The sequence below is a fragment of the Elephas maximus genome, chromosome 1 (genome assembly GCF_024166365.1).
Source record: "Elephas maximus indicus isolate mEleMax1 chromosome 1, mEleMax1 primary haplotype, whole genome shotgun sequence".
Classification (NCBI taxonomy): Eukaryota; Metazoa; Chordata; class Mammalia; order Proboscidea; family Elephantidae; genus Elephas; species Elephas maximus.
In genome coordinates this window covers 223,806,452-223,824,250 of record NC_064819.1, presented here as the reverse complement: position 1 = coordinate 223,824,250, position 17,799 = coordinate 223,806,452, and the positions used below count along the sequence as shown (strand labels likewise).

The window sequence follows — 17,799 nt, the reverse complement described above, 5'->3', positions numbered from 1 at the left end:
AGAATAAAAGGAGCCCTGTTTATGTATTATTGTCATTTCTTTTCATGTAGAAAATGTTAAATAATTTGGAGTTGATCTGAAATTTAAAAAGTTAATTGGAAAAAGACTGTTCCATTGAATGAAGATGTCAGTAAGGTTGTACCTTTTAATTAGGGCTTGGCTGACTCAGGAATCTTCAGTGGCCAGGACACAATTTCTCAGGGCTGCAGTGTCTGTAAAATGGTACCATCTTTGTAACTAATTGGATTTCCATGTCTGCCAATGATTAACCAGTCCCAGGAGACCTCCTTCTCCATATGAAGGAACATGGACTTTAAGGACATGTAATAATATCTCTTGAATTATAGGCATCTTTCCATAGTGGTTAAGAGCTCAGCTGCTAACCAAAAGTTTGGCAGTTCGGATCCACCCGCCACTCCTTGGAAACCCCACAAGGCAGTTCTACTCAGTCCTGTAGGGTTGCTATTTGTCAAAATCTCCTTGACGGCAACTGGTTTGGTTTTTTGGTTCTTTATAAGAAGCTCAGTTTGTTTTCACACTTTATCATCCATCCAAGGAACAGAGAGTTTGTCCTGTACAAATAATAAAATACCTTATAAAAACTTTATTTACTATTTAGTATTTCCTAATCCTAAAAAAAAAAATTTTTTTTTTTTTTTTTTTTAATCCTCATGAATCTTCCAAGGAATGTTCCTGGCAAAAGTGATTACTGTTCTGGTCTTTCAAAACTAAACAGTTGATAGAGTCGCACCCAGTGGGGACTCTGGTGACAGAAGCCTTACTGCCTACGCCCAGGATATAAGAGAAAACTCTTATCAGATCTCAAAGGAAGTAATTACCATTAAATTATTCCTTCTGTCGGTGCCTTCTCACCCCAGGGGGAAAGAGAGGAAAATTTGAACTGGATTCTTAATCACTTTGGCTTCCTGCAAACCAAATATTATGTTAGAAAATGACTAAATCAGTATAGAAAAATTCACTGACTGAAAAATAGTATCTAATCACATAAAACTATGTGTGTGGCAGCATCCGTTTTCAATGCCGCTTCATTATCTTTTCTCTAAAGCTGTGGGGTCAATTAGTCAGCTCTGACTCCCCTTCTTAAAAGTGGTTAAGCTGTTCCTACAACCTAAAATTTCAATGGTCATTTTCCCAAGCATCAATTTTGTGTAAGGAATTTGAAGGAAAGGCTCTCGGTCAGACAACGATAACGTGCTAGAACGGTGGGCTGGCAGAGAGAGCTGTGAGACATTACCGAGGGACCGTCCCCCTGGGCTCTGAAACACAAGCCACTAAGAGCAACACAGAGTGGAAGTGGCTGGACACCATAACACAGTCAGCAGGCCATGGCCAAGGCCAGTTTAGCCTCCTACATTGACCTGTTTGGAGTTGTTCTCTGCAGGGCCCTTTTGACCTGCTATTTCATCCTTGCCTGGAAGAGCCAGGGTCGCGCAGAGCCTATTCTGGGTAGACAGAGCATTCTTACGTAGGGGAGAGACTGTTTCCTGCAGGAATTGATAGGTTTCAGTCCTGGAAGAGTTTCCATGCCTCCAAGTACCACATCTTTGGAAAATTGCTGCTTGTCGTTGAGAGGCATTCCTAGGCTGGGGTGGGGGGAGCAAAGCAGTGGTCATTAGTGAACTGGGTGTCACTAGTCACTCATTCTGAAGGTCCTTCAAAGTGCAAATAGCATATTTGAGACCAAAGGTATCCCATTGTTCTGCCTAAAGGACATTCTTTTGCTGGGAAGCTGGATCATCCTAAAGGAAAGGAAGTATCTGTGAGCTAAGGTGGGCTCAGAATCGGGGAGAGGGTGATATAGAATGTTACCTGTGGGCTTCACTGTTTCCATCGGCTCATTTAGCTGCAAGCACTCATGCCAGTGTTGCCCAGGAAAAGTTACAGTCTATTATCTCATTTGACAATTGAATCATGAGATTCTAATGAGAAAGACAGAAGGTAAACTGTTCCCCCATAATAAACCAAAACCAACCCCATTGCCTTTGAGTCAGTTCTGACTCAGAGCGACCCCATGTATTACAGAGTAGAACTGCTCCATTGGGTTTCCTTGACTGTGGTATTCCAGAGCACATCACTGGGTCTTTCTTACACAGCACTGCTAGGTGGGTTCAAACTGCCAACCTTTAGGTTAGTGGTTGAGTGCAAACTATTTGTATCACCCGGAGACCTTGGTTAGTATAAAATACTGAAAATAACAGAGGTAAGGGGTCTTTGTGGGCAGTGAGACCAAATGAGAGGGAATGGCTGGATTCCACTCTGTGGTCAGGTTGGATGAAGAAGAACTGGGATACGGGTAACAGCAGCTACAGAAATAGTTGGCAGGACAACTCTTCCATAGAAGCAACTTATAAAACACCACTCTTCCCTGCCACGCTGTGCTGCATCCACACTGGCCTCCTTATTGCTCTTGTTATGCCTGAAATGCTGAGTGTCTTTCACCTTAGGGCCATTGCCTCAGCTGTTCCCTCTGCCTGGAGTGTCCTCCCCTGGATTTCTGCCTGGCCGGCAGTTTCTCATTATTCAGAGCTCAGTGCTGTGGTTTCCTCCTCTGAAGATGCCTCTGTGACCACCCTAAGAAACCCGTCCCCTTCCCTCTCAATCCCACCACCCAGTTCATTGTCTTTGTAGCCTTTATCACCATCTCAACTTACCCCGTTTCTTGTTTTTTGTCTGTCTCCCCACCAGGGCACTTGTCTGGGTTCTTTTCTGCAGAATACCCCCAGTGCCTGGAACAGTGTGTGGCACATAGTGGGTGCTTAATAGATATTTAGAGGATGGTTATATTAAAAGGATGTAATTTCTCTGAGGACATATAAATATATGTGAGTAGAAAGGCTCTCAGACAGAACTAATCCCGTTTTGATGGACAGCATTTTAGGGCCTTTCAAATCCTGTTAGAGTAATTAGGCAGGAAAGATAATCTGCCTGGGTAATGAGTAGGAGCCCTGGTGGTACAGTGGTTTAAGCGCTTGGCTGCTAATGGAAAGGTCAGCAGTTTGACTCCACCAGCTGCTCTGCAGGAGAAAGATGTGGCAACCTGCTTCCATAAAGATTTACAGCCTAGGAAACCCTATGGGGAGGTTCTACTCTTTTTTTTTTTTAATAATTTTTTTTTGTGCTTTAAGTGAAAGTTTACAAATCAAACCAGTTTCTCACATGTAAACTTATATACACCTTACTCCATACTCCCACTTCCTCTCCCCCTAATGAGTCAGCCCGCTCCCTCCTTCTAGTCTCTCCTTTCGTGACCATTTTGCCAGTTTCTAACCCTCTCTACCCTCCCATCTGCCCTCCAGACAGGAGATGCCAACACAGTCTCAAGTGTCCACTTGATACAAGTAGCTCACCCCTCATCATCATCTCTCTCCAACCTATTGTCCAGTCCCTTCCATGTCTGATGAGTTGTCTTCGGGAATGGTTCCTGCCCTGGGCCAACAGAAGGTTTGGGGGCCATGACTGCTGGGATTCTTCTACTCTTAGTCAGACCATTAAGCCTGGTCTTTTTATGAGAATTTGGGGTCTGCATCTCACTGTTCTCCTGCTCCCTCAGGGGTTCTCTGTTGTGCCCCCTGTCAGGGCAGTCATCGGTTGTGGCCGGGCACCATCTAGTTCTTCTGGTCTCAGGATGATGTAGTCTCGAGTTCATGTAGCCCTTTCTGTCTCTTGGGCTCATAATTACCTTGTGACCTTGGTGTTCTTCATTCTCCTTTGATCGGGGTGGGTTGAAACTCATTGATGCATCTTAGATGGCCACTTGCTAACGTTTAAGACCCCAGATGCCACACTTCAAAGTGGGATGCAGAATGTTTTCTTAATAGAATTTATTTTGCCAATTGACTTAGATGTCCCGTGAAGCCATAGTCCCCAAACCCCTGAAGCCATAGTCCCCAAACCCCAGGGCAGTTCTACTCTTATAGGGTTGCTATGAGCTGGAATCGACTCAAGGGCAATAGGTCTGGTTAAGATAATGAGTGATAGCTTTGTCAAAGTTAGGAGTGGCAGCAGGGATGGCAGTGGGAGGCCCTGGAGGTAGTAGTAGAGGGGGTTGTTGTTGTGTACTGTCGAGTATAGCAACCCTATAGCACAGAGCAGAACTGCCCCATAGGATTTCCAGGGAGTGGCTGTTGGAATTGAACTGCCAAGCTTTTGGTTAGCAGCCTGAGCTGTTAACCACTGTGCTACCAGGGCTCCAGAGCGGGTGGAGGTTGTGGTAATAGACTACTTCCTAACAGAATCTTTTCAGAGCTCTCCCACCTTTAATTATCACACTACTTAAACTTCAAGGCTTACTTAACATTTTACATTTGCAAAATGGTAACCAGATGTGCCCACAATTACGTGATTTTTTTTCCCCAAAATGTTCTAACTTGACTGTTGTTGTTCGGTGCCATAGAGTCAGCTCCCACTCATAGCAACCCTGTGTACAACAGAATGAAACACTGCCCAGTCCTGCTGCATCCCCACGGTAGTTGTTATGCTTGAGCCCATTGTTGCAGCCACTTGAATAGTTTTGAAAAAAAGACTCTTTTTTTTTTTTTAAGTATTTGAACAAAGTCTATTTACTCTGTGTAGAGCCATCTATAACCATACTCATGTTAACCACAGACTCACTCAAAAATAGAGAATTCTAGAAATAAGTGAAATCCAGGACTCCAGTAGGATAGGCATTGAAGGTTTATGAAGAGCAATATCTGGCACGGGAGTCCCTGGGCAGTGTAAATGGTTAACACCCTGGGCTGCTAACTGAAAGGTTGGAGATACGAGTCGACCCAGGTGCAACTAGGAAGAAAAACCTGGCGATCTACTTCTGAAACATTAATCATTGAAAGGCCTATGGAGTACAGCTCTATTCTGACATACATAGGGTCACCATAAGTCAGAGCCAACTGCACGGCAAATGGTTGGTTTATCTGGCATGAGGCATCCTGCTATTTAAATGCCCTGCGAGTTGGGTTGCCTGTGGTTGGCCAAGCCCTATACCCTGTGAAACAGTTCTAGAGCCTGGACTGTGGAAAATGGGCAGAGGATGCTCAGCTGCTCTCGGAAGCCCATGCTGGGACCTCTTGTCTTTATGGTGCAGTTAAATTTTCTTCCTTATGGAGCCAGAAATACAGTTTCCGCTCTAAATGAATCCTGGAAAGGATGACGCTTTATAGAGCTGTGTGTTTATTGCTCCTCAAAGCCACTGAAATCTCTTTAGTCAGTAGCCTTTTAGAAAAATCTTTACAAATCAAGGGCTTTGCCATATACATTTGTTGTATAGAACAGGACAGAGAAGCTGAATTGTGGCTGGATAATGCTTTCACAGGAGAAACATAGTGAATCGTGAGGGGTGATGATCAGTCGAGAAAAATTTACCTCTGTGTTACTTAAGCTCATAAAAGAATCTAGAATTATATTCTTGTGGAAAAAAAAAATTCAGACTAGTATCTGGTAACCACATTGGTCAGCTAAAAGGCCTAGCCTCTAAGTAGAAAAATTTCCCCCTGAAATGCTTCTGTACGTAGTCATCTGTTTATTGTTCTCCCTACTGCGGATGCCATGAATTCAGTGGGTTTCGTGTTACCATTTCTTTAAAATGTGGTTTCATGTCTGAAGGAGCCACTCTGGTATCATAACACAGACCACACCACAGCAGTCTTGGTGCCATTTGGGCTGAGGCTTTCCTGTGTGTAGCATGACCCTTGATTTCTGCCTCGTTAAAAGCAGGGGACAACCCAAGAGAAGGAGGAGAGTGATGCCGACCTGACCGCCACCCAGAGCCCCGGGGTCCAGGAGTGGCTGACCCATGCACGCACCACGCGGACTCACCAGCGGCAGAGCAGTCTCCAGCAACGAAAAGTAAAGAACTTCCTGTGTCTCGCTAGTCTGCAGATTTGCCAAGGGGAGAAACTGGGGAGAAATATTTTAGAAGGACAAGCTGCTTCTGTACTAAAGACGGATTGAGCGCCCCTTTACTTTCTAACCCTTTGGGTGGAAGCAAGACCTGGCTGATTGTTTCTTTATACGTTCTCATGACCGTTGGGATGACTGGTCATTTTAAAGTGCCTGTCTTTAAGAAACGCTTGTCTTAGGTTACACATAGTGTGACTCCATTACAATCTGTTATCAAGGATGCCTACTCTACTTTCACCCTCACCCCCATTTGTTTCTAGTTTATTGTAGTAAAACTTCCCTGATTAGACCAATTTAGTAGGAAAGCCTCTGAGAACAGGTAAAAGCCTGAGTTAGTTTTTTTTTTTTTTTTTAATAAATACATTTGTTTTGTGATAATAAAATCTCCCTCTCCTTGACTAGAATAATCTAGAAACAAGGCCTCTGAGAACTGATAAAAGTCTGAATCGTATGTTTTTTTAAAGAAATACAGGTTTCCTTCACATTAAAGTATATATCATCACAAAACAGAGCTGCGAGTTGTGGCCAAGTTTAATAGAAAGGATTTGATGAGTAAGAATGAATTCTCACTGATAACTTGGCTTTTATTGTAAAGGGCATACGAAAATGTTTTATTTCTCAAGGAGTAAAAATATTTATCAGAAATAATGACAAAGTAAAAGCTAGTCCATTTATTGTCCAATTTATTACCTTAGCTCTCAAGAATCTATCCCTCCTAGAAAAAGACAATGTGGATGCAGAAAAGTGAAAGTGTGTTTTGTACCACTTGAGGGCGCCATTGCCCAGCAAAATTTTCTCTATTCGTTGGCCAAGGGATTTTTCAGAAATGTCCTTTATGAAAGCTAAAGTGAGTTATAGAGTACATTGGGGCATGTTTGAGTATTTATCTAAACCACACCTTTTATGCCCTGTGCCAGTTTAAAAACCAACTGCCAGAGGTCTCTGAGAATATTCTAGACATAGAATCATGATTGTGGGTAGTAATCCTAAAGTAACAAAGACGTCTACATTTGTTCTTTCACGGAAACAGAAGTTAGAACAGGAACTAGCGGAACAGAAGAGCCTCCTCCGGTCTGTCGCCAGTCGTGGAGAAGAAATTCTCAGCCAACACTCAGCTGCAGAGGCCTCTGGCGCTGGGTATGTTTGCAAACACTTTTGCTTTTCTTCTCTTCCTTGTGCTTTCCTGACACTTGAAGAAATGTAAGCATCTCAGTCAATTTTTTCGTTTTAAACATCTCCTGGAAAACATAATAATTTTGTTTTCACTTTGAGATATTAAATATACTTGTATTGCTAATTATGAACAAATTAACAGCCGTAATGGCCAACTTGTTGCCCCTCCTTCCAGTGTGCACAGATGGTCATGAGTTCATTTCCTTAATCAAGTAAGAAATACGTTATAAAATTAGATCCAGAATACTTTAAACTAATTGATTTTTTCTAATGATACATTTATTGGCTGTCTTCTTCTAACATGATTCTAAAAAATAAATGTACACATCCCCCAAATAGCCTGAGTTTTCTTAATGATCTACTTCTGTGATTTCTACATGTAAAGTCGTTGAGCTTTGAGTCCTGGTTTGAAGTGAAAATTTTGGAAGTCTTCTACACATAAAAGTAAAATGTCAAAAGATAAATTAGGAGGATTTTCAAGTTGCAGGTTTTGAATCAATAAGTAAAAAGGCAAAGGGCAGATGCAGAGTGTAGATATCTCTATATTTGGAGTCAGGTCTGTTTTTTTTTCTTTCCAGTTCCAGAGCTATGACCTTGGAAAAGTCACCCAACTCTGAGCCACAGTTTGCTCCTCTGTAGAATTAGAATAATAATCGACTTACCTTCATTATGGAAGGCTTGAGAAAGTTAACGCAGTGGATACCCAGGGAAATATTCTTTAAAATCCAAAATATTTTTAAAACGTTTCAGTGAAACCTGTGTGTTCGTGTGTGGCTCAAGGTTGGAATTTGGTCGTATCCTTTGGCAACCACAATATGACCAATATTGTTGACTCGGTTTCCCATATCTAAATGTTTAAAAATCTAAATGTTTAGTCAGAGGGAATAATCCTAAACAAGGAAGTCTATATCATGAAGATCCTTTTTGGAATGTTATTTATAATACCAACCAATGAAAAAAGCAGAAATACCCACTACGTATGAAAGAGCCTAAGAAATATTTTATGCATGTAAGTGATAACAAAAGATATCATATAGCAATGTCAGAAAATGTGACATGATATTGAAAGCATACTGTGTTTGTCATTAAATACCCATAATGGCATGTGTGTGGATAGGAATCAGACAAGAGTACTACAGATAAGTGAAAGTTAACTTTTGGAAAGGGCAGACTTGGGAATAATTTTTATGAATTTTATTTACAATTTAATCAGTTTTTTTTTTAACACATTAGCACAATTAAAGTAATTGTATATGTATTTAAGTACAGTAAGAATTTCAAAAAGCAAAATGAAAAGGGGACTTACAAGCTAAAATTCAATGGACATGTAAGAATAGATATAGGAAGGCATTCCAGAAAGGGAAAAAAACAGTAAAATATTGACACAATTAATACATACCAGTTTAGAAGAGGAAGGACCAATACGGTTATGACATTTATAGTCAGGAATTCCCTTAAAATAACCTTAAAACTGTAAAATATGTGTCAAATATATAAAAGTATTTTAAAAAGTTTCTGTTATTCATCCCTAACAATACTGCTAAGGCCATAAGTAGGTGTGCCTGTAGCAAACCCACAATGAGACCTGCTATGTTTTTCCCTGCCGATTCGAAGCAAAGACTTGCCTTCAGTTTGTATTTTCCCTGTTGCCAGTTCCTCTAAGGTGTTTACTCATCCCTCATAGTATTCTGAGTATTTTTGACAGAAGCTCCATTTTTCCAAAGGACCCATCCACACATTGGCTCCTCACCATACATGAAGTCACAGAAAATAGAAGTAGGAATTTTCTGCAACTTTCTTCCCAAGATTTTTTTTTTTTCTCTCCCTCTCACTCCTTGGTCTTTGACTTTGGAAAGGACCTAAATGAAAGGCAAACAGCTATAAATTGCTCTTTCAAATATAAAAATACCTTTTAAAAGAAATTTATGGTCAAATACGGGCTTTCTGTAAAAGACTCACTTTAAAGACTGGTTGTAATTTAAAATATATATTTTACTATATATTTTTTTAATTGTATTGTGCTTTAGGTGAAAGTTGACAGTGAGTATTAGTTTCTCATTAAAAAATTTATATACAAATTGTTTTGTGACCTAGGTTGCAATCCCTGCATTGTGTCAGCACTCTCCCCCTTTCTACCCCAGGTTCCCTGTCCATTAGTCCAGTCCCTTCCTGCCTTCTCATCTTTGCTTTTGAGCAGGTGTTGATACTTGATTGAACTAAGAAGCATGTTCCTCACATGTGTTATTGTTTGTTTTCTAAGCCTGTCTAATTTTTGGTTGACAGGTGGACTTTGGGAGTCGCTTCAGTTTTGAGTTAGCAGGGTACTTGGAGGGCAGTTTCTCAGGGGTTCCTCCAGTCTCTGTCAGACCAATAAGTCTGGTCTGTTTTTGTGAATTTGAATTTTGTTCTACATTTTTCTCCTGCTTTGTCTAGGAACCTGTTTTGTGGTCCCTGTCACAGTGGGTCTGTGGTAGTAGCCAGGCACCATCAGTTCTTCTGGGATCAGGCTGGTGGTGTGGATGGTTTTTAAAAAAAGTTCCCCAGGTATTTCTAGTGGGCAGCTGGGGTTGAGAAGCACTGCAGTAGGCGACTGCATTTCTGCAGGATTTGTCTTCCCTGGGTAAATATTTATGTGGGCAAACAACCAGTTGTTGGCTTGTGTACTGCCCTATTTTACTGTATTTTGGTCAAAGTATACACAGCAAAGCAGGTTTTCGTTCAACAATGTATACACATATTGTTTGGTGATATTGGTTACATTCTTCACATTGTGTCAACATTCTCATTATTCCCATTCTAGTTGTTCCATTCCCGTTAACTTCATCTCACTGCCCCCTCTGCTGCTCCAAACCTTCTCATCTCTGCTTTAGAGTAAATGCTGACCATTTGGTCTCATATGACTCATTTTTTAAAAAAGTACAGTATTCAAGGATGACACTCTACTTTTTCAGTTAACCTGCTCTTTAGTTAAAAGGTGACTTAAGGGGATTGTTTCTGTTTGAGGTTCAAAGACGTCTCAGGGCAGTAGTCTCAGGGATTCCTCCCATCTCAATGGGTCCAGTAAGTCTGTGTTTTTTGAGAATTTGAAGTTCTATTCCACATTTTTCTCCCCTTCTGTCAGAATCCACTTGCGGTGGCCCTTATCAGGATGTTCAGTAGCGGTAGCTGGGCACCATCTAGTTCTCCTGGTCTTGGGGTAGAGGAGGTGGTGGTCCATGAGACAGTCCTGTAGAGCAGTTTCTTCTCTGATTCTTGGGTTTTCTTCTTTAAATTCTGTTTTTTTATACAAATTCTTTAGCAAAATTACCTTTATATGCAGTTAGTTGCAGTTCAGCCACTCTTTTCAAGCCTTATCTGAGCAAACAAATAAGTGACCATGAATTAAGTGATATCCAGAACCTGGGGGCAGGGGTGAGGGGTGGAGAAGATAGACAGACAGATAGATAAAATAGTAGAATAACATTGCTGGGGAGACAAGCAAACAAATAATAACAACAAAAAACTTGTATTCAGCCTTTAATTTGCTAGCTGTTTTCTAAGACTATCAAATGTAAATTGTTTTAAGAAAACCCATGTGGGAAGGACATGACCTGCTTCTTCTTTGGTACGAATTTAATGCATAAAGAATAATTACCAGGACTCAAATATGTACATGTCTACCAGTGTCCTTGCAGCATTATCCACAATAGCCAAAAGGTGGAAACAACCGAGATGTCCATTAACAGATGAATGGATGAACAAAATGTGGTCTGCACATACCATGGAATCTGGCTCACCCTGAAAGCCAGATTCTTTCCTCTATGTCAGGCTGCTTGCCTGTCTTTAAGGGTGATATTGCAGCGTCTCCCATCCGTGTTCCCTTTTATTCCATCACCTAGAACCTAGTGTGTTGTATTGTCTCTCAATTCTTAGTAAAGAACTGTCAATAGACCTAGTGGAGTTTTGGTGTTTTTTGGGGGGTGGGGTGTTGGTTTGAACTAATTTCTGGGCTCTGTGTCAAACTGTACTAGTCTATAATCATGCATTGTTTTCTGACTCTAAAAGTTACAATTAGTTTTCACTTTTATTTAATTCTAAGCTTTTGTCAATTTTTTTTTTTTAATTATCAATGTGCTGCTTATGGTTCAACTATAATGTGAAAAAGAATATACTCATTTTATGCTTAGCATCAAAATTTCAGTTTTAAAGTGTAAGTTAATGACTAAAATAGTCTTGTTCCAATTTTACAGGCCAGGTGTAGGACACACAATAAAGTGCCTACCTGGTTGCCTTTTTGCTCACATTGTAAACTTAGATTATTTATTCTTCTAATAGTGAAAAACCTGATGTGTTATGCCAGGAGTTGGGGATGGAGGGGGAGAAGTCATCCACTGAAGACCAGATGAGAATGAAATGGGAAAGCCTTCATCAAGAATTTAGTACCAAGCAGAAACTACTACAGAATGTCCTGGAACAGGAGCAAGAGCAAGTGGTACCCAACTTTTTGCTTTTATATATTGACTAATATAAAAGGTGTACAACACATACAATGGGAATCTGGTTGTGTCATAATCTTTATTTTCATTATCAACTCCAAAATAAGAAATGAAACACCAATTGGTCAACATTTTTCTTAATGACCTGTTTCACATATCACAGAAAATGTCGTTGTCGTCGTTGTTGTTGTGAGGTGCCATTGGGCCGGTTTTGACTCACAGCAACCCCAGGCACAACAGCACAAAACACTGCCAGGTCCTGTGCCAGGCTCACCATCGTTGTTGTGCCTGGGCCCATTGTTGCAGCCACGGTGCCAATCCCTAAAATACATATATGTGAAAATTTATTTAATTTCTAGATACTAGTTTTTTCCTCAGAGATGATTAGTATCTGATTCCTCCTTAGCATAACCCATTAGGTTTTAAGTGCCTCCTCTTTTTTTTTTTTTGGAAACCTTGAAAATTATGGATGCCCTAGACATATCTAGGACAAAAGGAATCCCACAGATCTGGAATTAAATTGTCAGGCCATCTCATTTTCCATTGCTATTTCCAGGATTTAATAATTTTAAAAGATCTTAATAAGAAACATATTGGGGCCTTAGTGGATCTATGGTGAAGAGGAAGTTAGAATGGTTACTGATCCGTCTGTAGGGCTTGTTGTCAGGAGGGCTACTGTATGTTGCCGGGATTGGTTCCAGCAAGCATGTCACGTCCAATGGGATTGAATATGGCACTAGAAAGTTACAGGTAGGTGATCAGTATTCGTTTATTCCAAGGAGAAGAAGGGCAGTGGTGCTTTAGTGGTAGAATTCTCACCTTCCGAGTAGGAGACCTGGGTTCGATTCCCAGCCAAAGCACCTTATGCAGACAACCACCTGTTTGTCAGTGGTGGTTTGCATGTTGCTATGATGCTGAACAGGTTTCAGCAGAGCTTCTGGACTAACAGGGATAGGAAGAAAAGCCTGATGAAAATCAGCCAATGAAAACCTGTGGTTTGCAATGGCTGAATCCGCAGACAATCACTGGTGTGGTGTGGGAAGGGCAGTGTTTCATTTTGTTTTGCAAGTGATCCCCGTGAGCTGACTCTGTGGCAGCTGACAACAAAAACAGAAGCCAGGGAACAACTGGGAGCCAGGGGACTAGACCCCTTGGAGAGCTAGTGAGCGAGCCAGGAATCCCAGCACATCTGGGGTCCAGCAGGATCCTGAAACTAGAAGCCCCACCTCATGTCCTGGGCCAGCATTGCACTTCTAGGACAGAGGTATTGTCAGGGTTAAATTCTGGGGTGTTTACTGTTAGTCTGGAAAGCTGCAGGTTTCACTGCTCTGTCCAGGACTAGCTTAGGGGCTGGGAGGAGCTGAGCTTGGAAGTTAAGGAGGAAAAGGCAAGAGCTGGCAGACAGGCAGTGTAAAAGCAAACACTTCACCAGGGTACAAAGTTAGATTTTCCAGGATTACCTGAAAGAAGATGGTTTGAATATCATAATGTGACCCCTCATCTGTGAGGACCTGTGCCCAAATCACTCCAGAGCCAAGCATTTCTATGCTGTTTTACAAAGTCACAGGGCAGGTTACACTTTCTGTCCTCTTGCTGCCCTTCTCTGGCCTGAAGCCTTGCTGCAGTCTGCAGGAGTAGTCACCAGTTCTGGCCCTCCAGTCCTGGAGGCAGCTGTCCAGAAGCACACTGCACCCTGGCAGTGGGGCCCTATACCTTTTGCCTGGACATCCTACCTGTGTTTGAATTACTCCTTGCTCATGCCCCTGATCAAACATCTCTGAGACGCCTAGCTTGGATTCTTGATTTTTGATGTAGATTTCCTAGCCTTGACTACTAGCTCATCTTCATGTTATAGTATTTCTCCATTATGTTGAACGTATGGAGAGTTTACAGTGCTAAATCAAGGGCTGCCGTAACCCACTACCATCGGTTACCATCAAGTCGATGCCAACTCATGGTAACCCCATGTCTGTCAGAGTAGAACTGTGCTCCCGAGGGTTTCCAGTGGATGACTTTTCAGAAGTAGATGACCAGGCTTTTCTTTTGAGGCACCGACTTTTCAGAAGTAGATGACCAGGCTTTTCTTCTGAGGCACCTCTGGGTAGCAGTCAAGCACATCCAAGCACTGCCTATATACATTATTATGAAATGTTGTTTATTTGGCAATATTTCAAGGGAAAAACTTCAGTCTTTTGTGACCATCATAAATCAGATAAATCCAGAGCAATCCTAAATGCCCGTTGCCTGGACTTCACCTGTTGCCCATTCATTTAAAGCACCTGAATGATTCCTCCAGCGTCGGCAGATCTGGGTGTCATGCCAGCTCTTGCCTTGCAGAGCTTCCTCTTCTTTCCATCAGGGCTGGGCCCCTACATCATCCATGCTGGGGATGCTGGACCACATTGTCCTACTGCCAGCTGCAATCCCCAATGACCACTGGACTCTTAAAATTCAGATTCTGGTTCACATCTCACTACCCTTTGGAATTAGAAGTGGAAGCATCGAATGTTCTTTTCTATGACAGTTTTGCTTCTGAGTGAGTGCTGTCTTTCAGCAATCATTGGTCATTTGTACAAAGTGCCTCCCGTGTTGTTTTCCTCTCTTTGGTGTAAAGAGGTGAGGGAAGAGGTAGGGAAGAAGCTAATTGGCTGTCGGAGTTACCAAGAGGAAAGGGAGTGACCACGTAATGAATACTCTGTGTTCTGGGAGTTTACACATCTAACAACACTGGGGTCGACATTATTCCAATTTGCAGACAGGTAAAGTAAGGCTGGGAGAGGTTAGATAACTTCTCAGGGTCTCATGACTAAGAGGAGGGGGTGCTGGGAGTTTATTGTAGCTCTTGCTGGTTGCAAAGCCCCCCCTTTCCATACTATCTCACTGCAATTTTGTATTGTGTTGTCAGCAACTGGGTCTAGTTACCACCCTCAAGTGTGAAAGCAGGCACAATTATTTGGTCTAAAGCTTATTAGATAAAAGGGCATTTCTCTCTCAAGCGCTTTTTCATCACGTAGTCTCTTCCAGTGTAGTTAGTGCCTCTATGTAGAACACTCTACTCGCCCTCAGGATAAGACATGATGCCTGCTTCTAAGAACCTATAATCCATCCAAGGAATAATTCATCCGTTTATGAAAAATTAAGCAACCATGGTACGTTCTGTAAACAGGAATTAAAAGGACAAAAAAGTGAAAAGCCAGTAGAGTAGATAGGAGTTTGTGGGAGTGCATTTTAGAGAGATGCTGAGTGGTGGACATGCCCGGCTACAGGAGGGAAGGCACCTGGCATGTTTAGAGGACAACGGATAATCAGCTTGAAAGGTGGGGATGGTGTGTTTTGAAAAAGTATAGGAGACTGACCTTGAAACTAGAAATGTTATCAAAAAGTTTGAATGCTAAATGCTGTCATGGTTCTTGTTGGGGAGACATTATGTAAGCCTAGAAGACTTTAGGGGAGATGAGTAGAATACTAGGAGTCCTGGTGGCACAGTAGTTACAGTGATCGACTGCTAACCAAGTTTAGCAGTTCAGAACCACCAGCGAATCCTTGAGAGAAAGGTGTGGCAGTCTGCTTCCATAGAGATTTACAGCCTTGGAAACGCTATGGGGTCACTATGAGTGAAATTGACTCAGTGGCAGTGTGTTTGCTTCTTTTGTTTGTTTGTTTTTTAAGTTGAATAATGAAAGCAAAGAGATCAGTCCAGGTCTAGTACTTAAGATGGATTATTCACCAAGATGACAAATTGAGAGAAAGTCTATGAGACTATTTTAGGTCTCTTCCCACCACTCTTCACTTTTGTTTTTAGTCCATCAGTGGAAGTATCACCGCGGAATCTGGTCAGCACATTCAGCGGGGATGGTGTGATGTAGAAGGAAAGTTTCTCTAGAAGAGGCTTTCTTAAGGATAATTTTTTCGTTATCTACTCCAATGTGCTCTTTCAAATCAGAAACTTAAGATATGATACACATGCTCCTCAATAAGCTGCCCTTATCTGCCTACAGCTTTACAGCAGGCCAAACCGGCTCCTGTCTGGCGCACCACTATACAAAGGGGATGGGCAGGCCCAAGACAAGTCTGCGGTCACATCTTTGCTGGATGGACTGAACCAGGCCTTCGAGGAGGTTTCATCCCAGGTAGGGCTGTGCTAATGGTTTGCTTTCGGATCGTACTTTCGGTGACATTGTCCCATTTCTGTGCATGACCCAACACTAGTGATTACCCCAAAAGAAGAAGAGCCACTGGACCCTAGCTCATCCCAGTGTTCTTCTTTGAGTCCTCAACACGCGATGACCGACTCTTTGTCCCTTTGTTTCCAGGGTGGAGGGACAAAAAGGCAGAGCATTCACTTGGAACAGAAGTTATATGATGGGGTCTCAGCTACTTCCACTTGGTTGGATGACGTAGAAGAGCGTTTATTTGTTGCCACAGCTCTGTTACCAGAAGAAACAGAAACTTGCCTCTTCAATCAAGAGGTAAGTTTGCCAGCTGGTGGCTGTGAATGTATAGCATTGATACTAGATAATTAATTTTATGTATAAAGAAGAAGATAAAGCTTGAAACAAAGCAATAAAGTACAAATTAGAGGTATTTCCAAGCAGCCTAATGCAGAATAGAATTGCCTAAATATAAATAGTTCTCAAAGAGTTTATATTTTGCATTTTATTCTTTCTCTTGTGTCTGTAGGAGGAAGAAGCAAAAGTGGAGGACTTTTTGTAGAAACACTGTTGTATATCACAAATCCTCCACATAGGAGACACAGGCTAAAGTAGTAATAATGTACTGAATTCCTAAATTATACTTGATAAAGCTCCTTTTTGATGAAATGTATATTATTTTTAGTTAATGAGGTAAAGTTCCCGAGAAAATCTCTTCAACAGCAACTTCCCTTAAATGCATAGAAGTATAGGAAAGAGATTCAACTTGCTTTAGGAGTAATTACTGCTGAGCACTAAGTGTGATATCCATGGACTTCCATGAGGTAGTGACCTGGATTTGCATATAAATGTATGGATCTATTTAAAAAAAAAAAAAATACACTGAAATAAGCTTTCTCTTGTATCAACCCTAGACTCTTGCCAAAGATATTAAGGAAATGTCTGAAGAAATGGATAGGAACAAGAACTTGTTTTCCCAAGCATTTCCAGAGAATGGTGATAACCGGGACGTTATTGAAGACACATTAGGCTGCCTTTTGGGCAGATTATCGTTGCTGGACTCAGTAGTAAATCAGCGATGTCATCAAATGAAAGAAAGACTTCAGCAAATACTAAATTTCCAGGTAGGTAAGACATTATCAAGGGACTTTTAAACAATCTCCAAATATATTCCATAATAATCAACAGGTTGTCTTATAGACGTACATTGCAGACCAATTTTTTTTTCCCCAAATGTACAATGGAAAGCAAGAATGTACAAAAAAAAAAAAAAGGGTATTGTACTAAAGAGGTAGAAAACTGATGAATTTCATGCTCCTAGAAATGGAAGGGAAACCCTGGTGGCGTAGTGGTTCAGTGCTACGGCTGCTAACCAAGAGGTCGACAGTTCAAATCCATCAGGCGCTCTTTGGAAACTCTGTGGGGCAGTTCTGCTCTGTCCTATAGGGTCACTATGAGTTGGAATCGATTCAACAGCAGTGGGTTTGCTTTTTTTGGTAGAAATGGAGGATTGAGATAATCACTCGATCAAATTAAGGACTAAGTAAAACAGTAAATCCTACCAAGCCAAGTGAAATTCATGGCACATTACAATTATAAGGAAACCCTGGTGGCACAGCTGTTAAGAGCTACGGCTGCTGACCAAAACATTGGCAGTTTAAATCCACCAGGTGCTCCTTGGAAACTCTATGGGGCAGTTCTATTCTGTCCTCTAGGGTTGCTATGAGTCAGAATCGACTGGATGGCAATGGGTGTGTGGTTTTTTTTTTTTGGTTTTACGATTGTAATTCCAGTTAATAGTAGTGGAGCTTAAAATGTGTTACCAAGGAAGCTTTTGGGAAGTGCTGTAATACAGAAGGAACCCTAGACCCTCAAACTCAAGAGCCTTTAAAATTAACTGTGGCCCAATTACTCTTACCTGTGTTAGAAAGTGTGGCATTACTTCCTGATCATAACTCCTCAGACGCATTGCCTTTTAGCCCCAGATTAAAGTTCTGTTGCCAACTAAACAATTGTATGCTTATGAAACTTCTCCTATGACTGTATACCGAAGCAAACGCAGAAGCCACTGATAAAGTTTTAGT

At 41.5% G+C, this 17,799-nt stretch overlaps 1 protein-coding gene across 16 annotated transcripts in view; it reads left to right on the top strand.

Moving 5' to 3' along the window:
- The window catches only part of SYNE1 (spectrin repeat containing nuclear envelope protein 1), a 558,323-nt gene that overhangs the window by 402,307 nt on the left and 138,217 nt on the right, over positions 1-17,799 (top strand). For 13 of the 16 annotated variants that reach the window (XM_049903961.1, XM_049903971.1, XM_049903893.1 and 10 more), the window contains 6 exons: positions 5,728-5,862; positions 6,947-7,053; positions 11,404-11,560; positions 15,563-15,694; positions 15,878-16,033; positions 16,630-16,839. In XM_049903961.1, coding sequence (XP_049759918.1) covers positions 5,728-5,862; positions 6,947-7,053; positions 11,404-11,560; positions 15,563-15,694; positions 15,878-16,033; positions 16,630-16,839 — 897 coding nt within the window. The remainder of the gene's footprint in view (positions 1-5,727; positions 5,863-6,946; positions 7,054-11,403; positions 11,561-15,562; positions 15,695-15,877; positions 16,034-16,629; positions 16,840-17,799) is intronic. The other 3 variants (XM_049903910.1, XM_049903883.1, XM_049903866.1) reach the window with 1 other exon arrangement.